At 32.4% G+C, this 26,999-nt stretch overlaps 1 protein-coding gene across 5 annotated transcripts; it reads left to right on the top strand.

Annotated features, from left to right (window-relative positions):
- Window positions 1-272: 272 nt before the first annotated feature.
- On the top strand, window positions 273-8,580 carry LOC143073535 (uncharacterized). Of its 5 annotated transcripts, none has more exons than XM_076249170.1 (7): window positions 273-430; window positions 2,010-2,109; window positions 4,147-5,038; window positions 5,499-5,570; window positions 6,011-6,428; window positions 7,472-7,695; window positions 7,988-8,580. In XM_076249170.1, exons 1-7 carry the CDS (start codon window positions 393-395, stop codon window positions 8,080-8,082), a joined length of 1,839 nt encoding a protein of 612 aa, XP_076105285.1. In that variant the 5' UTR covers window positions 273-392; the 3' UTR covers window positions 8,083-8,580. The 5 variants fall into 5 exon arrangements, with proteins under 5 accessions (XP_076105285.1, XP_076105287.1, XP_076105284.1 ...); XM_076249169.1 differs by lacking the exon at window positions 273-430 and adding an exon at window positions 725-1,089; XM_076249172.1 differs by lacking the exon at window positions 2,010-2,109 and having other exon boundaries at window positions 292-430.
- Window positions 8,581-26,999: the final 18,419 nt, after the last annotated feature.

Here is a 26,999-nt window from a genome sequence, read left to right as displayed (position 1 = left end):
CTCTGTGCTTGTTGTCTCCCATTTCCTGTATCGCAATTTTCGAATAAAAAATTTCGTCACAATTATTTGTACACTTTAATTCAGTTCGTTGCCAGTGCTGTCTTGATTTAAAAATAAAATGTGTTGTTATTTTGTTGTTGTTGGTTGATTTTGTTGTTGTTGTTCAAAGTAAATATATGTTAATTTATGACGTCCATTATTATCTAATTTTGTTTGTGTTCTTTTCGGTGATATGTTGCTCTGATTTGATTGGTCATATCGACTGACTATGTCATTGCATCACGAGACCAAAGTTCCCGTACTTTCCATACCAAAACAAAGCTCCATTTTGATGGAAAACGTAAACAAAATTTTACATTACAAATTTTGAAGTCCAGGATAGTTGACATTATATGAAAAAATTGGAATATAGTCTTGGGACATTCAAGTTGTAAGTAGAAATTTACTTGATTAAATATCTTTATTTGTAAATGTTTTAAAAAAGAATGCATGTGATATGTTGGCCTGTGGTTATGAAATCAAAACAAGTTGTTTACCAAATAGAAATGTGTGGTTTTAAACTGTTGAATCTGTTGGGAAAAACGGTAGTTGGTTCAGTAATAAATTGGGTTACGTGAATAAGAATGAGTAATGGTTTTATTGCCTGAAAACATAAGGGATGGTGATGAAATCTGTCATAGACGTGATGATCAGGGTTGTTTAAGGTCAAGGCTTTGTTTTTAGTATGTGTATGGCTGCTCAAAAGATGACAGGATATTTTGTCACATCATCATTTAATTTTAAAACCTCAACTGTCAATCATTTGTGTGTTTTCTGATAGGGCCTAATAGTATGTTAATTGGGTTGAAATTTACGTTTTAAAAATAGGAGAAAGTTGAGGTGTGCCAAGTGAGGTTATCATTATTCTTGACACTTGACCACTCACATATTAAACTTGCATCTAATTTACTTTCATTTCAATTGGGAATTTTATCAATTTTTGAGAAATACTGTGAATAAACTTTAAAAATAAACCATGGAAAAAAGAAATTTCAATTGTATACCTTGGTTTGATCTAAATAGTTCAAGGAGATTTTATATGTATAACAGGTAAGACAGTACAATATGTCTTTAAAAAGAACATTTATTGGAACATCCATATACTTATTTTAAATATTTATCTATTAATGCAATACATTGTGTACGTTTAGCTGTATTCACAGCTACTTAGAAATATACAACACTTACATATGTATACTTATCATGCTTATAGTTATACATTGTACTTTATATTACACAATGTCTCAATTTGTCCATCAAATTTAAGTCACAAGTTTATTTGTCAGTAGTGTATTAGTTGGGAAATCAGTTACTAGTAATCTGTATGACTCAACTTTTCTAAATTTTAAACATTTGTAGGTAAGAAGTAGAAACTTAAAATTTCATTTAATAATAAAAGTTTAAGGAAAGAAGATTAATTATACACTGAACTATTTTTTTCATTAGTATTTGCAGTGGCTGATACAGTCATTTTAAAAAGAGGGTGGGGGTTCCAACCCAGGATAAAGCAGTGTGTCAACCATATGTCCTAATTCAAAAGCATTGATAAAAAATAGTAGGGGGGGGGGGGAAGTACATCCCTCCCCCTGGATCTAATACTGATTTGCAATAAATTTTCATAGTTTTAAATAGTAGATACATGCACATCATGTAGTTAACATATTTTAAATTCAGTTTAAATGGAGCACTGGCTGGTGTCTATGTACATGAATTTATACCATTTTATACATGATGAGGGAGGGAGTGGGAAACAACCAAAATTACAATATACAAATTGCTACATGTAAGTATCTAAAAAAGATTGTTCTAGAAACAAAAATTTGGTATGGAAGGTCCAGTATTGTAGTGAATAGACCATGCTGCATGATAAGTTTGATTTATCTTACATTGATTGATAATACAATGTACACATATGTACCTACCTTAGTTAACATGTAATAAAATGTACAAGCAATTTGTTTATTTTCCAGTTTTGGTTACCCATACTCGACTTGTGGTTGTTATTACAATTGTATGCCATATACACCAGTTCAACAGATGACCTTTGGTTACAACCAGGCCCAGCAACGGGTAAAATTATGTTTTTGAAAATCGATTGCATGAAAAATCTAACAGGTTACAATTTTTTTTTTTATCTTTCTTCTCTTCAAGTGCAAGATAAGCCTGAAAATGAATCGGTTTTGTAAAATTACAGATATATATATGTATACATATACTTACGTGTCCATGCAATCATAGATATTTTTCAAGGATAGAGGTTAAATTTGGAAGATATACATTTGCGCAGAAAGATGTTCGCTTCAAAAATTTAAGTGTGGCCTTGAAAGGGTTTCTTGATCACAAGTCTGGTAATAACACTTCCTCACTTTAAACCATGACCTTTTTGTAGACGGATAATTAACTGGACAAAAAATGGGGCAGGAATTGATGAGTATATGCCTAGACAAATCAACTTCCTTTAGTATTTGTTGGTTGTCTAAGTCATTTGTAATTTAATAAGTAACATGAATTATAGATGCTTATTTATAAATGAGTTATACAAAATGTACATTATTAACAAATGAAAACAAAAATTTGCTTTTTAAAGTTAAATAGAAGTAGGAAGTAAATGAATTAAACTGGATAAAAAAGTAAAATAGATCCACTTCACACCACTAGGTTAAGGAGCAGGAAGTTGTAATGTCCTGCAGTGGTGGACCTAGGGGAAGGTTCAGGGGGTTGGAAACCCCCATTTTTTCTGACGACCAAGCATTTGAATGGGGACATATGGTTGAAACCCCTCTTTATCCTGGGTTGGGAACCCCCCTTTTGAAAATAGCTGGATCCGCCCCTGTTCTGAAGGAGTCTTTGAATACAGGGGACCTACATCATACTTTAAATTTATTTAGATGGTAGTTGATTAACCATGCTGAAACCAATGCAATATTCCTTGACACTAGAGCTATGTTTTTTTAAGCAAGCTAATCTGACTCTATGTCACCACACCAGATTTGAAGATGGGAAACATTTCTGAAAGGCATAGAATATCTATAATACTAAAATAACGAGGTCCAATTTGTCAGCCGTCATGGGGTAAAAAACGACAAATCAAAGAATTCAACTTTAGTTTATATAAAGCAAATATAGGACAATGGTGTAGATTAACCCTATTGTAGTATTTTAATCAGTAAGACTTTCTAAGATAACAATACGAATACTAAAAATCTGGACTTAAAACTAAGTAAGGCGTATAGGTACAGTTTTCAATTTGTTAGCGGGCATGACGTAAACAATTCAATTTTATTTATTACTAATATATAGGACAATGCTGTTGATTAAAACATAAAAATAATTAATATTACCAATAATTGATAAGTTCCAGGTCGACGGGTTCAACCAGAAAGATTTTGAAAGCAGAGAAAACTGTATCTTATAATCGGCATGACTTTATTAGATGACAATACCAATACATGCAATACTAAAATAAGGCTTACACATACATGTAGTTACATGTATATACTTTAATTCAGTCAAGGGCCCGCAATATCACGGGTGTGTTCTAGTTTGATATAAAATCCTTTAATATTTATTACCTACTGTCTGTCATATTTGTTTTTTCATAATTAGTATATTTTTTTTTGTATAAAGGCCATTTGTTTTCTTGTTGGAATTGTTTTACATTTTTCATGTCATCTGACTATTTAGTGTGGGTTTTCTCAATGTTGAAGACTATCAGGTGACCGATGCTTGATTGTGGTCTCATTGGCAATCATATACCACATCTCATTATTTTATATTTTATTGATTTAAGATATGAAATTCAATGTTAGTTGTATATTGATCAACTGACAGCTGTTTTCTATAATTTTACAAACACATACAAAGGGAGACAATTCTAGCAGAAATTTCTAGAATATGAAATTAAACCTATAAAACCAGTGTTGCATAGATATTCATTTCAGTATATTTAAAAAAGTGCATCTAACAACTGCTTTGAATAAAACACTTGTAATGAAATGATTAGATGTACATGTAAATATTTTATGAGCATTGGTACATTGTTTTTTGTCATCATGTCTGAAAGCTTTATATGTACAAATTAATTAATGTTTATCTTGTATTTTTCAGCCAAGAAGAATGGATCCATATTTAAGCAGTGTATATGTAACTGAACAATCATTATATGACCCACCTATAAGAGACAAAACAAGTTTGGATACATCAGTTTATGCATCTAGTCCAAATTCATTATTCATGTATGAGCAGGAGAAAGCTGATATGCAAAGTTCCCTTGGGAATATGACATGTAGTAAAAAGAATGAGGACTTTGACTTAAATTCTCAGTTGGAAACTTCTTGTGATATTGCTCTGCCTATGTCTAAAGGTTCACCAATGTTCATAGCAGAAACATCAGAGTCTCAGCCCAACACATGGCCAATGGACACAAAAAGTGATGTGGATTTTCTAAATTGTGATGTTTTTCAAATGGATGAAGAAATGGACAACCCAACTTTAGCTGAACTGAATGCTTCAGAATCACTATTAGATGATTTAGCTAGCATAGTTGGTCCAAATTCTAATGTCAATAACAAAAATAAAACATGGAAACAAGAAAGTGGGTCAGAAATCTCTGAACAAGTTCAGCAGTTGAAGGGCAATTGGTCTTCAACAGTTCAGCTGCCACAAACATCACAGCAAAGTTCACTTGCTAGACCTGTCTTTTGTGGGAGAAAACCATCAGCAACTGTTACTTCAGAATCTGATAATAACACTGTATCAACCAGAATGAGTCAGTTGCTGCATATTCAAACCAGTCCTACTAAAATTGAATCAGAGTCCACTACTAGTCCAGTTCAAAGTGTGCCTAACCCAAAGATTCCGACAAGTCCTGCAAAACGAAAACAGAGTATTAGCAACAAAGAGGTTGATGAAAAGTGGGAAGAAATTAAACATTATATACATGATGATGATGAGCAGGACGAAGACATACCACAACCAAAACAAACAAGACTCAGTACAGGTAATTATATAGGGCATTTAAATGTATTTATAACCTTTTCATGTTTACTCATCTAAATTGTAGTTCAAAATAACAATTTTCAGAAAATCTTTTCCCAAGGTCAAAGTCTGACTTAAAATTCTTTTAAAAGGAAACATCTAGATATCTCTTTACTTTAAAAACAGAAAAGACGATTTTAAAAATACTTTATGTTTATGTGACCATTATACATTTACTAAAACATTGGAACATAATTGTTTATCTCTTCAAAGATAAGACATGCAGTAGTACATGTACACTTAGTAACATATTGATGTTTATTGTTAAAAAAATGAAAAAAGTAGGTGATATTTTTTTTAAATTCCTGATCTAATGTGCATGTACACATACATGTATACATGTACATGCATATGAATGATTATAAAGCATGTTATAACTACAAATTCCTAGCGGTAACAGTTGATTATTATTCTTTTGTTAGACTCTTACAAGTCTGTTGTAACATCCAATGATGAATCGGACATGGAAAGTGATCGTGAATCTCATGACTCAGGTAAATAAATATACATTGGTTGTTGTTGGTGTGTATAAATGGAAAATTTAGATACTCAATCATACATGTATATTGTATGTATTATTTGTAAGCATCAAACTTTGATTGAATTTACACCAAAAAAACACCAAAAGCTTAATTTGATACTTGATTTTACCCAGTACACTTTATTAGAATTTTACCAAACATTACTTACAAGTATTCATATCACATTACATGCATTACTATGATTCTAAGTAAATTATAAAATGATATCCATACAATCATTTTGATTGTATTCTCTTAAAATAGCTAAGCCATGAAATAGAACAATATACATGTTCTTGTCCTTTATACCTGCATTAGTGTCAATCATCATGATCATAGCTACATACGCTTTTGCAGGAAATTTGGTTCGTGTGAATATAAAAATCTAATGTATCGTATTCTTTGTTTTGTAGATTCTGATTATGATGACAACAGTCAAGATTCATGGTCATATAAACATGAAACCGACAGCTCGCAGAGAAAGTCTCGACAGTATTTCTGGCAATATAATTTACAATCAAAAGGACCTAAAGGTGCCCGTGTTAGTTTTGAACAATTAGAACAAGATGATCCACATGTTGTAAAGGATTTTGAAGATCCAGTATTTGATCCTGTTGCAAGTAAAAATGTTGCTGGAACGACAATACGTCATGGCGGTAAAGCTCGCAGAGGAGACGGAACTGATGTCTCTCCGAATCCAAAGAAACTTTATCAGATTGGACAGCAAATTAATAAGTTAAACAAACAAATAGACTCTTTTATTCCATTGAGTGAAATGCCAGTCTCAAGTCGGAACAAGTCCAAAAAAGAGAAAAACAAGTTGGCTTCCAGGTAAGTTGCAGAATTTAATCAAATTTATTTTTGTGAGAAAAATTTGTTTTAAAAATAAAGGGAGAGAATACTGTAAAAATTTACTTATTTATGTGTGTTTACTTACTGGTATTATCTCTGCCATTCTGTATAATATAATTCAAATATAATTTGGTGAATACTGATTTAATCTCTGCAATTCTACACTTTATGCATGTAAAAATTAGGAAGAAAAACAAAGCTTAAAAAAAAGTATGAGACCTTTTAATATTTCCAATCTAATAGTACATTATGCGTACATAGTTCCAATCTAATCCCTTTCAAGGATTTCTATAGCTACATGTTAATATGCTCGTTTACGGACATTACCTCCTGTTTGAAGAAAAAATGTAACATCATGATATGGTGAGTGTGTAAAAGAAAAAGACAAAAAATAAAAACCAAAAATTATAAAACACCAAAGGCATACAATGAGAACTCATCAAATTAAAGTAAACTTTTTTTTAGTTGGCCATGACAAACAAAAATGTATTACTAAAAGTTATACTGTACCCCACTTGGATGAATATATTCATATTTCATAATGAAATTTTAATTATTCATATCTGGAGTATATTTATTTAATTAACTCAATTGTCAAATAATTGAAATATAACATTTCATATAAAGAACACAGACAGCTCCAACTACAATGCACAGTGTAGCACCAGATGTACATTTCAACAATTAATGTCTAGTCAGCATGTCCAGTGATGATCACTTAAATAAGAAAGAACATTTCTTACAGTTGATTTTTACCCCAGTACAAGTTTAGAAATAAGTACCATTGACTCATTTAGATAATATACTGCATTAAAGGAGATAAAAATAGGGCATTCAAAGCTCATGCGTCGGAGAGAAACTAGCAACACCATTGCAAAAACAAAATATGATGAAAAGACATCCAACTCCACCATTGTTGTCCACAGTGAAATGTTATTTTGTGTATAATGTAATGAATACATTATTTTACCAGTGGGTTGCTAACAAATTTATATGATGTGAATGTACCTTCTTTTTTCCAGAGCTTGTCGTCTAAAGAAAAAGGCCCAGCATGAAGCTTACAAAATCAAGTTACATGGCTTAGACATGGAACATAAGCAGCTGCTACAACTTACACAAGATATGAAGCAGAAATTTACTCAAGTCCTTCAGAAAACTCTACCAGAAAGGAAAATAGTCAAACAAGAAGGCACAGATGAGCTTCAAATGACACAGTACTTAGAAAAAACAGCAGAAAAGGCTTACAGTAAGTTCATAATACATTTGTGTGATTTATTTGAAATAGGTGCAATTATAACATGTTTAAAATATTCAGTTCTTATTTAAGCTGATTTGATTTTAAACCGGAACTATTTTCTAATGTAGTGAACATTTGATAAGATGCAAATCCCAATTATACCATAGTCAATTTCTTAAATAAGATCTAATTGTGTCAGATTTTTACGGAAGTCTCTCAAAAAATATAAGATTCAGAACAATTATTTTCTATCATCAGAAATTTGAATTTGCATTAAATCATTCTATTCTTCTCTTTTCAGCATACAAAGTGGCTGGTGATACATCGGAATTTGTAAACAGAGTGCTCTGTAAGGTAGAGGAAGGGGATCCTACAGGTGGTCTAGATCAATCATAGACTTGACATTATAAACTAAATAGACTATAGTTCCAAACACTGTGATGACTGTTCAAAAATTGTTGTTTTCTTGGAGCTAGCCTTTAGTGATAACTTTGTGATTCTGACAATTACTACTAATGGGTGTGTATCTTCATGTTGACTTCAAATTACAATATTGGTGCAGACAATGCAAAAAAAAAAATAGTTTTGTTGTTTTTCTTTGAATGCTCAAACTGTTGACCTAATTGTTGCAGAGAATGTATAATCATGATAATTGCTTATGTTTTGTATATAATGGTACATTTTATGTGTACATCACTGTATATACATTGTTATTGTATTCAAACAAGGGAAAATTGTGTAAATATTACATATATAGACTAGTGTGATTTTATGTAAATATTTCATTTGCTCATTTTGAAAAACAAATATGAAAAACTTGTAATTTGTTGATTAAAAAATTAAATGCAATAAAGTTTGATGTTTATTTTGTCACTTAAATTTGAATAAGAAAAATAGTGTCTTTTTTTTTCTTTGGCCTATAACATGATTTAAAGAAAAAAAGAAAAAAATGTATGCAGTTATGGCTTTAAAATGTTTATAAATCGTCAGTTTTATGATTTTACTAGTCAAAAATTTCACATGTAAATACAAAAAAGTTAAGTAATCCATCAATTATTTGCTAGTCAAACATTAGAATTGTTAGTATTTCATTGTAAGATATCAAATCACTTGTAAATATGTGGAAAGTTCAAAATTTGAAGAAAAAAAGTTTTGACAGTCTTTCCAGTTTTATAAATTCATAAAATTAAACAATAGAAGTATGTTAGTTTATTTTTTATGTCACTGTAATCTTTTGAAATCCTTATGTATTATACACCGTAGATGTAATCAGAGTCCATTTTATTTGTTGTTGTTGTTGTTGTTTTTGTTTTTTATTTATTGTTTGAATTATTTATTTTTAGGAATTGGTTACCCTACTGCTAACATTTATTTTTGAAACACTATTATTAGTCATTAGGAACTTTTTTTTGTTGATTTTGTGGGTAAAAGTAAACCATGAACTTACTTGTTCCACAAATAAGTTTTTCAGTAGGTCTTTGAAAATTTGTTAAATAAAAACCCACAAAAATTGGTACCCACAAAATAATAGAATCTACAGTTTTGACAAATGTTGATTGTAGTTTAAGTTCACATTCACACCCGTATTATTAGAATGTGGGTATATTTTATTTGAAATTTCTGAACACATTCTGTAACATACATTTGGTACTTAGGTATCAGGACAAGGCATTCTTAAAATTCACCAGATGTTAGTGTAACCAATGTTAATCTTAGGGAATTATGTGTAGAAGTGTGTTTTTATATATTTTGATATAGTGCCATAGTAGATAGAATTGTGTATTTTTACATGTTGTATATAGTATATCAATAACTGCTTTGATAGGAAATAGTGCTTGTATTATTGTTAGGCTTAAGTTTAACCCTATAGTTATTGATGCTGAATATCTTTCAGCAGATATATCATGTATATCTGTTAGAATTTGTTGTATTTTGGCTTTTTTATATGCTGTGTTGTCATCTCTATTTATACCCAAATCTAAAAATGTATAGGATTTTAACTGTATTATTTTGAATGTTAAACACATAGTTTTAGTAGAAGCTACCTTTTTTTAAAGGAATTATTAAAAAAAAAAAAAAAAAAAAAAAGACCCCATTTATATGACAACTTGCCTATATCTGTAATTCTAAACAAATTGACCAAAAAGAGTTAACATGTTATCATTTCCTCCGAACCAAAATTATTACAAATCTTCCATGCAGTTTTTAGTGATTCATTTTATATAATTGATCCACCATGGTATATCATAGCACTTTTGAGATGGCAACACTTTACTATAGTTATTGTCGAGCCTGCAACTTTTGTTGCAGAAAGCTCGACATAGGGATAGTGATCCGGCGATGGCGGCGGTGTTAGCTCACTTCTTAAAAGCTTTATATTTTAGAAGTTGGAAGACCTGGATGCTTCATACTTTGTATATAGATGCTTCATATTACGAAGTTTCCGTCAGTCACATGTCCAATGTCCTTGACCTCATTTTCATGGTTCAGTGACCACTTGAAAAAAAAGTTCAAATTTTTTGTAATATTGAATTCTCTCTTATTATAAGTAATAGGATAACTATATTTGATATGTGCGTATGTGTGTCAGACAGTTTTCACTTGACCTCGACCTCATTTCATGGATCAGTGAACAAGGTTAAGTTTTGGTGGTCAAGTCCATATCTCAGATACTATAAGCAATAGGGCTAGTATATTCGGTGTATGGAAGGACTGTAAGGTGTACAATTCCAACTGGCAGGTGTCATCTGACCTTGACCTCATTTTCATGGTTCAGTGGTTTTAGTTAATTTTTTGTGTTTTGGTCTGTTTTTCTTATACTATATGCAATAGGTCTACTATATTTGTTGTTTGGAATGATTGTAAGGTGTACATATCTAGCGCGCAGATGTCATGTGACCTTGACCTCATATTCATGGTTCAGTGGTCAAAGTTAAGTTTTTGAGTTTTGGTCTTTTTATCTATTACTATATGCCATAGGTCAACTATATTTGGTGTATGGAAATATTTTATGATCTTTATGTCAGTCGCGCAGGTTTTATTTGACCGTGACCTCATTTTCACGGTTCATTGCACAGTGTTAAGTTTTTGTGTTTTGGCCTATTTTTCTTAAACTTTAAGTAATGGGTCAACTATATATGTTTTATAGAAGCATTGTTAGCTGTACATGTCTGCCTGGCATGGTTTATCTGACCTTGACCTAATTTTCAAGGTTCATTGGTCTTTGTTTAGTTATCTTGGTTAATGTTAAGTTTATGTGACAGTTGTAATAAAGCTTAGCTTTATACTTTGGACTATCAACATAATATCAATGATTAGTATAGCAGGCGAGACATTTCAGTGTGTGCACTCTTGTATTATTATTAAGAACTACTATGGCTCATTAAGGTTAGTATGTAGTCATTAAATTTGATGCTGTTGTGTTATGTATTGGACTTATTTAAGTATTGTTAATGTACTGTATAATACAAATACAAAATTGTAGATTCGTTCAAAATTGCAAAGGCCATACAAAAAATCTACTTTGTGAAACATTTCCCCTGTAGTTTTACTGCAAATTAATTGTTTTATCATTTTCAGTACTTATCTTTAAAATTACAATCTATCTTCCTTAGTACTTTAGTATTGTATCCTACACAACTAATGATGGTTAATAACTGGTTTTCATGTTGATCATTCTAAGACTGTTTTTTTAAAGTGGAAGCTATACAAGTTTTTATTTATTTTTTGTAAATATTGCACTACAGATGAGATAATTAGAACACCTAGTCAGACTTGCAAATATTGCATTACTGTATATATTAGAATATTGTCATGTCACCCATATGGAGAGAAAGTAAAGGACAGGAGAAGGATTGAGTGTAGATTGAAGTGTTTAATTAGATTTTGTGATGACATCTTAGAATAATTATGTACGACACAGAATGATTGCCTTTTACAAAACAAGAATAAACATTTAAAAACACATTTGCTTGGATCATGTATATATACAATTAGCTTATCACACTAATATTTTTGCAATATTTATTTGTAGTAATGATATGTCAAAGACTATTTCATAAAATTGGTAACTTTAAGTCTTAATAATATCACAGTTTCTATGATAAATGTCAATAAAACAATTTGTACTATAATTCAACATAGACTGAATACTCTAAGATCTTAGAAATCTCTTGTTTTATGAAAAATGGAATTTTTCAAATTTTGATATTAAAAGTTATAATTTTAAAATTGTTTTATGGAATAGTCTTAAAAATAGGATGTATTTGAAAAGTACAGAACCTTAAGAAGCTGGCCATGATTTCTATAAAAAGTTTGATGAAGTTGATGCTAACCAGAGAAGTTTTCTTGAAATCATGGTCAGATTGTACATAAAGTAAGCGGGTAAAGCTGTAAATCCACAAGTCTTTCAGAATAAGTAGGTTGTATGAAGAATTGTTAACTTTTGTAAAGAATTGTTCCATGTTAAAGTTTTGTTAACTGCATCAAATAAAAAACTGTAAATAACATTTGGTTTTATGATTATTGAACAGAGATGAACATGAACAACTGACAACTTGTTATTTGATTTTGCCATGTGATTATGGACTTTCCGAATTGATTTTCCTCTGAGTTCAGTATTTTTGTGATTTTACTTTTTACCTTTAAAGACCATATGAGTTCATCTATTTGTCTCACTAGAATACGGACCCTTCAGTACCATGCTTGGTAATGTTCCTGATCTCTATCTTTCATTAAAGCTCATTTATTGCCGAGGTCATCGTCTTATTTATATAACCAGCTAGTAGATTTGTGGAAGAAGTACATAAGGAAATCCATGTTACTTGTTACACTAATAGATGTGACTGAATGTTAAGCAAAAAACAATTCAATTTTGATATACTTTGAACTTCAGAATTTTAAACTTTAGTCAACACCATATTGTCAGTTACAATTTGGCTTGTTTTCGTAGTTTACTGCTGTTTATCTTTTCACATCATATCATTGAATTGACAATTTGTAACTGTATTGATAATTCCTTATTGCATTGGAAAGGGAATGTCCTGGATCAGATTTGAATATCTTTTTGTAGGGATCTTGGTGAATGAAACATACAATTACAGGTCACTGTACAATCTTCAGCAATGAGAAAAACTTAAACTGTATAGTAAGCTATAAAAGACTTAGTATGATAAATGTTTACTACAGCTACACTTATTGCAGACAAGAATACAAGAGCCAATGCCATTCACTGGATAACAGAATACTGACTCAAACAGGTGCACAAACAATGTGGATGTGACTCGAGCAGACGCACAAACAATATGGATGTGACTCGAGCAGGCGCACAAACAATGTGGATGTGACTCGAGCAGGTGCACAATCAATGTGGATGGGACTCGAGCAGGTGCACAAACAATGTGGATGGGACTCGAGCAGGTGCACAAACAATGTGGATGTGACTCGAGCAGGTGCACAAACAATGTGGATGGGATTTATAAGGGTGTTGGGCTCAACTCCACTAACAATGGACTGGTATGAAATCACTAAGAACAAACTAAAAAATCAAATGAAAGATGTTCCATCGTAATTTGCACAATACAAAAAGGCACTAACAAACTTCAAGTACTCTCTTTAATAAAGGTAGTTAGCCCTAAGCACAATTTCAAATTGTAGGTGACCATGCTCATCCAGATTGGAATGTTAATCAATACACCTACACTTTTAGATCACAGATTTTACAATGTTTTTTATGTCTTAATTCACCACAACATATCATCTGTAGATACTGTATAGTACTGAAGCACCATTTTACCGTTTTACATCAATTTTTATACGACCGCAAAAATTGAAAATTTTTTGGTCGTATATTGGTATCACATTGGCGTCGACAACGACATCGTCATCGTCCGAATACTTTTAGTTTTCGAACTGTAACTTTAGTAAAAGTGAATAGAAATCTTTTAAATTTTAACACAAGGTTTATGACCACAAAAGGAAGGTTGGGTTTGGTTTTGAGAGTATTGGTCCCAACATTTTAGGAATTAGGGGCCAAAAAGGGCTCAAATAAGCATTTTCTTGGTTTTCGCAATATAACTTTAGTTTAAGTTAATAGAAATCTATGAAATTTTGACACAAGGTTTATGACCAAAAAAGGAAGGTTGGGATTGATTTTGTAAGTGTTGGTTCCAACAGTTTAAGAATTAGGGGCCAAAAAAGGGCCCAAATAAGCATTATTCTTGGTTTTCGCACAATAACTTAACTATAAGTGAATAGAAATCAATGAAATTTTAACACAAGGCCTTTTTTTTTTAATTAGTTGGTTTACGGACAACTAGTGTCAAAGGTTAGGGTCGGAGGAGGTAAAAAAAATAAAAATAAAATAGCAATCTTAGATTTTTTTTTTGTTCACGTATAACTGTTCTGAAAAATTTGAGTTGGAGGAAAAAAAAAAAAAATGCTGTTCATTCATGACATTACAGGGGTTGAGGAGGAGAAATAGTTTAGCTCTTATCTTGATATGCTTTGCATTTGATGGATGGATGGTCAATTGTTGTTTAATGTCTAGTGGCTAATCAGATGCATAATTAGGATGAGAATATGATAATGAGAAATGAAATGCTAAACTGACACACTGAGCCAGAATTTAAATGTGGTAGCTCACAAGGTAACAGTTCCCCCAAAGATATGTTACCTTACCCAAACACATTATTCTGACTCCTTTAATAATTGCAATTGCAGCGTGCTTGGCGAAGAAGCAGCAGATACCAATTTTTAAGTCTTTGATTTGACCGGGTCAAGGTTCAAACCCAAGATCTCTCACTCTCCAGGTGAACACAATACCATCACATTTAAGGTGCACGTGGTCTTCACGTATGAATATATGTGCATGTTTGACCCAAAAATCTTTTGAGGACAATATACTTGACATAAACAAATTTCTTTGATTTATGAAATGTTTGATAATCAACTGTGTTCATGATCCTATCATGCTGATGAAGAAATAGCAATGTACCAAAGTTTGACTAAAACACATATTTTGTACAGACAAGAAATTTGTTAGCATCTAAATTATGCATGAATCCCGTTCGCTGAAAAGTGGAAATGGTGGCAAAGAAATAAAAAGTTGAGATCAATGTTTTTTGCCCCAAAGGACGCAAGCACTTCTACGGGTGTACTGGTAGGGGTGTCTGCCCTAGTTTTGTTTGGTGGCGAAACTGTTTGTACCTTGACAATGGCAACATTTTCATCAGCCATATTGTCGAATATGGCATCGCCGATTGTTTGCTTAGGTTTGCATTTGATAAAAGTGCTCTCAGTACGTTGACCATCAAAGTTAATATTCAACTGAAAGTAGATGAAGCCGTCAGACTCCATGGTCCTCCCTCGTTGGGTTTTTGAATTCGTCTGCGTCATTTCGAAGCTTTTCAAAATACGCCGTTCACTACAAACGCTTTATTGACACAGACAAAACGTTTTGGAACGCCTCGGATTTTTTTATTCATAGCACTCGAAAAATCGGGTCGGCGGAATAAAAAACAACACGAAATCAAAATTTTAATTTTATTTCACTTTTAAACAAAATCGGGTCGGCGGATCCGTAAACCAACTAATTAAAAAAAAAAGGCCCAAGGTTTATGACCACAAAAGGAAGGTGGAGATTGATTTTGGGAGTTGAAGTCCCAACAGTTTAGGAATAAGGGGCCAAAAAAGGGGCCCAAATAAGCATAATTCTTGGTTTTTGCATCATAACTTTAGTATAAGTAAATAGAAATCTATGAAATTTTAAACACAAGGTTTGTGACCATAAAAGGAAGGTTGGGTTTGATTTTGGGAGTTTTGGTCCCAATAGTTTAGGAATAAGGGGCCCAAAGGGTCCAAAATTGAACTTTGTTTGATTTCATCAAAAATTGAATAATTGGGGTTCTTTGATTTGCCGAATCTAACTGTGTATGCAGATTCTTAATTTTTGGTCCCATTTTCAAATTGGTCTACATTAAGGTCCAAAGGGTCCAAAATTAAACTTAGTTTGATTTTAACAAAAATTGAATCCTTGAGGTTCTTTGATATGCTGAATCTAAAAATGTACTTAGATTTTTAATTATTGGCCCAGTTTTCAAGTTGGTCCAAATCGGGGTCCAAAATTAAACTTTGTTTGATTTCATCAAAAATTGAATAATTAGGGTTCTTTGATATGCCAAATCTTACTGTGTATGTAGATTCTTAATTTTTGGTCCCATTTTCAAATTGGTCTACATTAAAGTCAAAAGGGTCCAAAATTAAACTAAGTTTGATTTAAACAAAAATTGAATTCTTGAGCTTTTTTGATATGCTGAATCTAAACATGTACTTAGATTTTTGATTATGGGCCCAGTTTTCAAGTTGGTCCAAATCAGGATCCAAAATTATCATATTAAGTATTGTGCAATAGCAAGAGATTTTCAATTGCACAGTATTCAGCAATAGCAAGAAATCTTCAATTGTACAGTATTGTGCAATAGCAAGAAATTTGCAATTGCACAGTATTGCGCAATAGCAAGAAATCTTCAATTGCACAGTATTGCGCAATAGCAAGAAATATCTAATTGCACAATATTGCGAAATAGCAAGAAATTTTCAATTGGAGTTATCTTTCTTTGTCCAGAATAGCAGTTGAATCAACTTAAATCATTGTTTTATACAATATACAATGTATGTTCACTTTTACTACCAACTGATAAATTAAAACAATCTTTACCATTCAGTGATAACAAGCACTTTTTTTACATTTTAATATTTTATGATGTATTTAAATGAGTAGTTATTGTTAGGGGCCATTAGAAATTTGAATTGAAATCAGTTTTGGAATAAGGGAAAGGGGGATGTGAAAAAAAAATTGGGGGGGGGGGGGGTCAATTTTTCTCATTTCAGATTTCATAAATAAAAAGAATATTTCTTCAAACATTTTTTTGAGAGGATTAATATTCAACAGCATAGTGAATTGCTCAAAGGCAAAACAAAATTTTGAAGTTCATTAGACCACATTCCAAATTTAGAGCTGAATCAAGCTTGAATGTTGTGTCCATACTTGCCCCAACCGTTCAGGGTTCAACCTCTGCCGTCGTATAAAGCTGCGCCCTGCGGAGCATCTGGTTGACTATTTTATTAACTTTAATCACCAATTTATCACATTACCAAGGCCACAAACAAGAGACGCCATCTTGAAAAATAATTGAAAATTAACTTTTTCACGATCCTGGCTGTGCAAAAGAGACTTTTAATTTAGTAATGTTTAGCTCACACACTAGATAATCCACACCCACTTTGAGCTCACGTTGGACAGAACTTTTATGGAACTTTTAATGCGTTTTTAAACATTATTCCACGAGCATCATTGTCAAAGTCTTCAAAAATACTGAATTGGCCAGTACACTGTATATATAAACATTTTTATTTATCATTTGTGTTTTTATTGACATTATAAAATATCCGCATAATTTTAATAGATGTTTTAACCGCTATCAAGGGGTACAATCAAAATCACGTGATGGATATACACACACCGGAAGTAACAGTCGAGCAGACCGCTTGAAAGATAAGTAGTCGTATTTACTTGTTTATATCAATAAAATTTAATAAATAAGGTAGTGCACCGAATGTAGGATACTATCTAGTTTTGAAATACACAATTATCCTTGCTGGAAAGCGTGCAGTTAATGCTAACACTTCGACACAGTTCCAAAATTTCACCGTCGAAGTGTTTGCAATAACTGCACGCTTTCTAGCAAAAACAATTGCGTATTTTAAAACTACATACTATCCGACATTCGGTGTGCCAATTATTTAATCAAAATTTAATTGATATAAACAAGAAAATGCAACTACTAACCTTTCAAGCGGCGAGTTCGACTGTAACTTCCGGTGTGTGTATATCCATCACGTGATTTTGATTGTACCCCTTGGCTATTGACCTCTGGAGATCACATAATCCTTAGTCACTCATATTGAACATGACAAAGGAAATAAAAGCAAGAAATAGAGGTTGTAATGAATTAAGTAATGAACGAAAAATTAGCACAAGGTATACAGCACGAAAGAGAAACAGCTTATCAACAAATGATCAAAGTGTGCCATCCAAACAATCAGGAACAATACAAAAACCTGTCCCATACACAACCAACCTTTTAACCTCCATAATGAAGGAAAATATGAATCGGAGAGACAAGTTGTTTTTAGATTTTATCCATGAGTTTCAACTTCACATACCAGAAAGTAATGAATGCGACACTAAGTGGGAAATGTTCGTCAAGAATCGACTACATATTTACAAAGTAACCATCATATCATTAAGGTAGCACAATACAAAGATTTTATAACTCCAATTCCAAAGTTTTAAAATGCTGTCACTTTCTTAATAATGCTTTAAAATTTATAAAAGTGGTAGTTTTGGATAGCTAACAGATTACTCTTTCAAATTAATGCAATGCTAGTATTATGCAACAATTATGTAACCAATTATAATGTTAACTGTGTCTAAAATATTTTTCACCAAATTTTCACTTTTAAATGAAATTAGCTTCTTCATAGGTATCCCTAGAGGGTTGATTTTTTAATATATGTTGTTCCTATGTCCATTATCTACAAAAGGGTGTCTCAGATTTCAGTATAGAACAAATTTTACACCTAATCAAACATTATCTTCTTTTATGTGGTTAGGATGTTTACACTAATTAGAGATTTATGAGATAATGGAATACCATAGAGACAATCTGAGACACCCTTTTGAAGCCCATGATGTGTTGATTAAGATTTCGTTAAAATTTTCTGTACAGGTAAAGAGATGATAGAGCTAAATTCATTCAAGTGAACTAACCCAGATTTTGCCACTAATTACATAATAATTGATTACATAATGATTGCATGATAAAAATATTGCATTCATTTAAAAGATTTATCTTTTATCTATCTATATATATCTCTTTTGTTATTTTTTTATGCATTCATAAGAAAGTTACAGCATTTCAAAGGTTAGTGATTGGAAGTAAAAAAAATCTTTGTATTGTGCTACCTTAATCAGTTTGTCAACTTGGAAATAGACTATATGAACACTTCACAACACGATCCTGTCATGGCTCTTGTTAAAGTGAGTTACAGCAAAACAACCATATTAACTCGAAAAAGATTAACTGGGAAAAAGTAAATCTAACCATGGAAGTATTATATTGACAGGAATATAATACTTCCATGATCTAACAAAGTATCAATCATTGTTATATGAAAAACTCAAATATTTGACAGCGACAATCTCGATATTAATATTAGCAATGTAAATATCTTCACAGAAATGCTCTATAACATTATAGACACTTCAGCTAAGGGATGTGCAAAACCAAATAAGCTAAAATCTCGTCCTCGAAAGAGATACTGGCCTGATGAAATCAAAAAGGCATATTGCGAAAATAAACACCATTTTTGGAAGTGGAAGATGGCTGGTCGTCCAAGAGATCAGGAGAACATTCACTTTAGAAACATGAAGAATGGAAAACGCAAACTTAGGTCAACTCAAAGGCAACTAGAAGCGGTAGCCAGACAACAAAAGTTTGAAAACATAATGACAGCTAGGGAAGGTGACCAAAAACTCTTCTTTAAGTTAGTAAATGATCAACGAAGAACCGGTATGGAAAAAACAACACAACTGAAATTTAAGAATGGTATCTATGACAACCCTGATAACTCAATAAGGAAAGGGTGGGCTGAGTACTTTGAGGAACTAGCAACACCTTCAAGCTCTAACTACGAAGATGTTCTATATAACAACCAAGTAGAGATAGACTGTCTTTTGTTTGAAGATACATATATTTCAAACATGCAAAATAGTGAAAAAAATTCTGTAACTGAAAAGCAGGTTGAAAAGTTTATTAACACTTTAAAGAGTGGTAAAGCAGCCGATTGTGCAAACTTGACAAGTGAACATTTAAAGAACGGAGGCCAGACAGTAATATCAGCAGTAACAAAACTAATCTATATGATCTTTGATGTATGTTCAATACCAGATTTACTTAAACTTGGTATAGCAACGCCAGTATATAAGCGTAAAGGGAAACCACTAGATGACCCAAATTCTTATAGGAAAATAACTGTTACCAGTATTCTAAATAAAATACTTGAAAAAATATATTTAGAAAAGAAAGATGAAACACTCAAAAATGCACAGAGCCCACTTCAATATAGAGACTCAAAATCTAGGAAGTTATATTGGACCAATTTATTGTGGTACACCAACAGTAGCAGATGATGTTTGTCTGGTGTCAAACAACCCGGAGGATCTACAAGCAATGCTTGACATACAAGGGGATTATGCAAATGCAGAACATTACTGTATTAGTAAAACAAAATCATCTGTGGTTCAATTTAACGACAAACAACATAGGAACTTCACCATGAACTCAGAAGAGATTCCAACGTCACAATCTGCTGTGCACCTAGGTATTGAAAGAGATAATTTATCAAAGTTTTGCACAAAGAATGTTAGCAATGCAAGGATCAGTGCTGCAAGAAAGGCAACATATGCACTAATGGGAGCTGGCCTCCACGGTCTGAATGGGTTAAACCCTACTGTATCCATCCATATTATCCGTATATTTATAATTCCAAGACTCATACATGGACTTGAAGTAGTAAGATTAATGGTTAGTGATATAAAAGCTCTGTCATCTTATTTCAAACAACTTTTAAAATGTATTCAGCATCTACCAGAAAGAACAGCTGATTCAGCAACTTATCTTCTGTCTGGCCAGATGCCAATAGAAGCAGAAATTGATAAAAGAACTTTATAACTTTATTCGGAAATATCATAAGAAATCCAAATACAGTGGAGTTTAAACTAGCACAGAGACAGTTCGCTATCAAGAACAGAAACTCAAAAAGTTGGTTTATTTATGTGCAACAGTTATTGGAGAAATATAATCTTCCTTCTTCATCAGTACTTTTACAAGAACCACCAGGAAAATTCTCATGGAAAAACTTAGTATCTAAAGCTGTAAAAACATATTGGACTAACAAAATACATCCGGAAGCCCGTGAAAAATCATCTCTACTATATATAAACTTTGAACAATTAACCTTTGATAATCCACATCTTGTATGGAAAAGTGCAAAATTTGAACATTTCTCAATCCAGAGGGCAGGTATCAAATGCAGACTTATTCCTATGGGCACCAACTGTGCCCCTTTAATAGCAGATTTATTTCTATATTGCTATGAATCTCAGTTTATGACCAAACTCAGTAAAGACCCATCATTGTTACATTTGGTTGATACATTCAAAAATACCTACCGTTATCTGGATGATATTTTTTCGTTGAATAATCCAGAGTTCTCTAAATATACTTCAGAAATTTACCCAAACGAACTTATTTTAACTAAATCTAACATAAACAGCAGCAGTTGTCCTTTTCTAGATTTAGACATTTCAATTTCAAACGGGAAACTTCACACTAAAATTTACGACAAAAGAGACGATTTTTCATTTCCTATTGTTAATTTTCCTTTTTTAGACGGCGATGTGCCTTTGGCTCCATCATACGGTGTTTATATATCGCAATTCGTTCGGTTTGCCCGTGTGTGTTCTGATGTCATAGATTTTAACGAACGTAATCAATGCATCACTGGTAAATTGTTGTGTCAGGAATTTCGATACCATAAATTACTTAAAACTTTTACTAAATTCTTTCATAGATACAAAGATTTGATTAGTAAATTTGGCTATACCTGTAGAAAGCTTATTAAAAATGGTATTTCACATCCTAAATTTTATGGTAATATTGTACTTAAAGCGAGGAAATCACTATGTGATCCTTGTAAACTCATCGAACCTTTAAACAAACTTATAAGTAAGGGTTATCGTACCAATATTGTAATAAGATCTCTGAATATAGTTCACATTGGCACTAATATTGATATTGTCATTAGCAAATTAAAACATAACTAAATTTCATTATCTTTTGAGGCGAGATGTATAGAGACACAGACACGTTAACTTTTATTTCTATAGAAGTCGCTCTTCACTATACTACTACCTGTCGATACATTTATTTTTGGCATTGCACAAGTCATGTCTTCTTTGACTATTAATGACGTTAAAATACTAAATCCCTGTGATGTGTTTTAGTCGATTTTAGTCTCTGATGCATGATTTTTTTTATTATTAATTGGTTTTGGCTTTTAACTAGCTGTCAGTAACTGCGAGTACTCTCAAATCGTATTTTCTTGTTAATTCGACCTTTTGATACTGTTTATAATGCTTTTTTGTTATTTTTATTTATATGGATCTTGTCTGTACAACAGCTTTGATTATTTGTAATATCTTCAATTTTTCACTTATTCTTACAACATTTGTATAAACTTCAAGATTATAAAAAACCGGTTTTTTTCTAAAGTGAACATTGATTGGTTAAATATTTCTCAGTCATGTCCTGTTTTTGAATTTGTTTGTTAGCTTTTTGGTCATGAATGTTTGTCTCTAATATTTAATTAACTGTGCATTTGTATTCAGATATCGCAGATCAAATTTATTCGTTCATTGTTTAATCATACGTTTTTTGATTGAGTTAAGTCTGCCAATTGATATTTTATCGTATGTTTTTCTTTGTTGTGATGTTATGCTATTGTTTCAGAAAAAGGGAGAAGGTTTGGATCCATTAAAACGTTTAATCCCGCTGCAAATGTTTGCACCTGTCCTAAGTCAGGAATCTGATGTACAGTAGTTGTCGTTTGTTTATGTAATATATACGTGTTTCTCGTTTCTCGTTTTGTTTATATAGATTAGACCGTTGGTTTTCCCGTTTGAATGGTTTTACACTAGTAATTTTGGGGCCCTTTATAGCTTGTTGTTCGGTGTGAGCTAAGGCTCCGTGTTGAAGGCCGTACTTTACCTATAATGGTTTACTTTTTAAATTGTTATTTGTATGGAGAGTTGTCTCATTGGCACTCACACCACATCTTCCTATATCTATTATGTTAGACACTTATTTACTTCAAATACAGAAACAAAAATTTAGTATAAATAAGTATGAAGTAGATTCAACCTGTTTATTATGTCATAATGGTGCTGAGGATAGGAAACATTTCCTAATTCAATGTGTCGCTCTTGACAGTATAAGAAGTCCATTCTTGAAAATACTACGTGTAAAAACCACTGAAGTAATAAGAGATGTGAAACTCACTGATGCAATTTTTGAACAGCCGGATGAGTTGTTGTCTTTGAGTGACGGAAGATTATTGATCTCATTAGAGGAATTAAATAATAATTTTAATTCCAGGATCTATATTTTATTTTATTAATAAGAATCTCCCCAGACGATTAGATGGTGTTTCAGTCCATAATTGAAGAACAGTAATGGACGTATTACGTTTTATTACCAACAGTTCTCCAAGATAGTGGAGGAATACTACAAAAACAGAACAGAACAGAACCTACAACGGCTTTATTGTTGTGACGTCATGAGCTGTGTGGAAAGAAGGACTGAAATGCAAAAAAAAACAACAAGTAATTACACCACATAGGATCTGCAAAATATAAAAGGTACTTGATATATAAATGTTCTGTTCAACATGAAAAAATTAAAATCACCAAAATACTGAACTGACAGGAAAATCTAATCGGAAAGTTCATAATCACATGGCAAAATCAAACGACAAAACACATAAAAAACGAATGGACAAGAACTGTCATATTCCTGAATTGATACAGACATTTTCAAATGTAGAAAGTGGTGGATTAAAACTGGTTTTATAGCGCTAAACCTTTCCCTTTGATGACAGTCTTATCAAATTCCGTTATATTTACAATGATGCGTGAACTAAACATGCATAATAAATAAAATAGTCAAAATATGGGTACATCAGCCATCATCGTGTAAAATTTTAAAAGGAACAATTTAACAGAACACAAAAACATCTATCTACAAACACAGTCATTGATTCGCGTGTCTGATGTCAGAAAATTGTATACGTCACATAAATTTGTCGTTCAATGTATATACAAGCAATTTTAAAATTTCACTTGGGCAATATTGGCATACAAGGTTAAACAAGTGAAACTGCGAGCTACTGCTCACTGATGATACCCCCGCCGCAAGTGGATAATATTAATAGTGTAAAAATATGCAAGTGTTCGGTAAACAGGAAGTTGTGGAGTGATGAATCTGAAAACGCATCACACGGTATAGCTGACTTATATAAATCCTGAAACCAAATTTCAGAAATCCTTGTATTGTAGTTCCTGAGAAAAATGTGACGAAAATTTTCAACTTGGCTATCATGTGTAAAATCATACAAGTGTTCGGTAAACAGGAAGTTGTCAAGTGATCAATCTGAAAACGCATCACACGGTATAGCTGACTTAGATAAACCCTGAAACCAAATTTCAGAAATCCTTGTATTGTAGTTCCTTAGAAAAATGCGACGAAAGTTTCATGGGACGGACTGACTGACGGACGGACGGACTGACGGACAGACAGAGGTAAAACAGTATACCCCCCCTTTTTTTTAAGCGGGGGTATAAAAATCAAAAGTATGTAAGAAGTAATTTCAGAAATAAACCGTTATTTAAAATAATCCAAAAGTTATATAGAATTTATGAGAATCCAAAAATAGTTCATTTCACTGTTACCTGTTACCTATTCTGTATTTTCCACCTTTACCAGATGAACCACTTCAGTTGGAAAATCCTCTTGAAGTGTAGAATCCCTTAATGTTGAATGTTCACATTTGGATTAAAACATCTTCTTTATACACTTATATACACCGCCACCACACTTATTTTCAAAAGTATTCAAACTGTATATACAGTCATATTTTAAAATCTAAAACTTGATAGATTCATCCACTACGTGATTGAATAATTTTGACGTTTGTGGTTCAACGTATTTTCAAATTCATAATAGAACTATATCATAAGAGCATATAATAGGACAATATCATACTGACGGGATCTTTTAAATTACAGAGTCAAGTTATAAGAACCAAAAAAACACAAAAAGTCGCATATACAAAACACACCAGCAAAAAATGAAAGATAATACAAACACATTGACGGGATGTTTAAGTACCGAGCTACGTTAAAAAAGAAGGACGAAAGATACCAAAGGGACAGTCAAACTCAAAAATCTAAAACAAACTGACAACGCCATGGCTAAAAATGAAAAAGACAAACAAACAACAGCACACAGGACAAACAGACAAACAATAGTACACACGACACAACATAGAATACTAAAGAATAAACAACACGAACCCCTCCATAAACTAGGGGTGCTCTCAGGTGCTCCGGAAGGGTAAGCAGATCCTGTTCCACATGTGGCACCCGTCGTGTTGCTTATTTGATAACAAATCCGGTAAATAGTCTAATTCGGTAGGTCACATTCATGAAAGGAAAGGGGATTGTAGTTAAGTGGATATCACATAAAACAATCCAACAGTAAAATTAATATTAATAATAGATCAAAGACAAATGAAAGAACAATATAACACGTTGTTAAGATGATAAACAACATCAGTACACAGAACAGAATCTATACACCAAGACCATCATGTATTATTTGTGAAGTTGATACGGAATATTTATCAACGAGGTCTTGGTACCTTCCAATGAACTTTTTAGAAAAAGGACGAGACGTTCTTTGACATACCCCTGGTTCATCAACTTTGTACTCAGACACTGATGACGTTTTACAAAGTCTGAGTAGAAGCTGCAAGCTCTTGAATATCGAATAAGTTGGGAAATATATATTTCATATGCAGGTGAAGTTGGTATATTGTAACTAAGGTGGGGGAAATTTATAATTTCAAAATTTAAATCGTCTCGTTTGTCAAAGATTCTGGTACTGAGATGACTGTGTAAGTCAAATTCGAGACATAAGTCTAAAAATGAGGCGGAGGAAGCCGTGTCTGTTGTTTCTTTAATTTCTAGTTCTGGGTGATATATTAATGGAACCCAAACAGTAAAGTTCCGATTGTTTTTGGAAAGAACATCATCAATGTATCTGAAAGTGAAATTAAATAATCTGGCTTCTTTGATCTTCTTGTTTTTGATAAGTGTCTGCAGGAACTCCGATTCATATGAAAATAAGAAGAGGTTGGCAAGAAGAGGCGCACAGTTTGTTCCCATAAGAATGCCGATAGTTTGTTGGAAAAGTCTCCCTCCAAACTCAACAAATATGTTGTCGATACGAAACTCCAGCATACTGACGACTCGTTCTTTTGTGTAGCATGTTTTACCTTTTTGTTTGTCACTATTAACTAAATATGCCTTATGATATCCCAAAGTAATAAATTTATAGCATATGCTACCATTTGTATGTTGAAAAGCATTGTGGATTATTTCTTTCAGACGATTTTTCAATTTCACATGGGGAATGGTGGTATACAGGGTTGAAAAATCAAAAGATTTGATAGAACTAATTTCAGAAAAAGACCGAGATTTGAAATTGTCTAGAAGTTCTTTAGAATTTTTAAGAATCCACATTTGGTTAATACCACTACGCGAGTAAACAGTTTCACACTATCTGGAGACCCTCTTTCACTTCGGATAGAATTTAAATCAATCTAATGGACAATTCTTTAGTGGAACATACACTACGATGAGACAGCATACCGTTGTTTGTACGGAATTTTATGAAGCTTTGGTATCCAATACAAACAAGGAGAGTCCTCCGATTTGGTGTTCAATGTAATGTTAATTGAAGCCATGAAGGACTTATGATTTGCTAAAATCTCATCCTTGTCAAATTATATGTCTTTGTATGTGGGATTACCTGAGTGCTCATATATACCTAATTCTTTTACAAGACATTCGTAGTAATACGATTTACATACAAAGACAATATTATTTGAAGCTTTGTCTGCAGGAACAACAACATACTTATCATGAAGAGATGATAGACATTTCATGGCCTCTTTGTCTCTGAAAACGGACTTTGGTTGATCGTTCACACAATTTTTCAACTAGTGAATGCGACGTTTTATCAGAGACCTGATACTTTTAACCCATTCTGACAAAGTGTCCAGATCAACTTCTTCTCACTTAGCATTATGCTCTGGCGTAGGCCTCAACGGAATCCATATTTATTTTGAAGTTATGATTCCAATTGATGTTTTGGGGTTCTCTTAACTAAGGACCATTAGAAATCACCTTTCGGATGATTGTGCGAAAACACAATCAGGTTCAGCTACACCGATATCACCAAATGTTTTCTATAAATACCTAAATAAAAGCAATAGTTGTATACCGCTGTTCAAAAGTCTTTAACCGATTGAGAGAAAACAAATCTGGGGTAAAAACTAAAACACTGGAA

This window comes from Mytilus galloprovincialis, chromosome 4 (genome assembly GCF_965363235.1).
Source record: "Mytilus galloprovincialis chromosome 4, xbMytGall1.hap1.1, whole genome shotgun sequence".
In the NCBI taxonomy this organism is placed as follows: Eukaryota; Metazoa; Mollusca; class Bivalvia; order Mytilida; family Mytilidae; genus Mytilus; species Mytilus galloprovincialis.
This window is presented reverse-complemented; position numbering and strand designations above follow the sequence as displayed.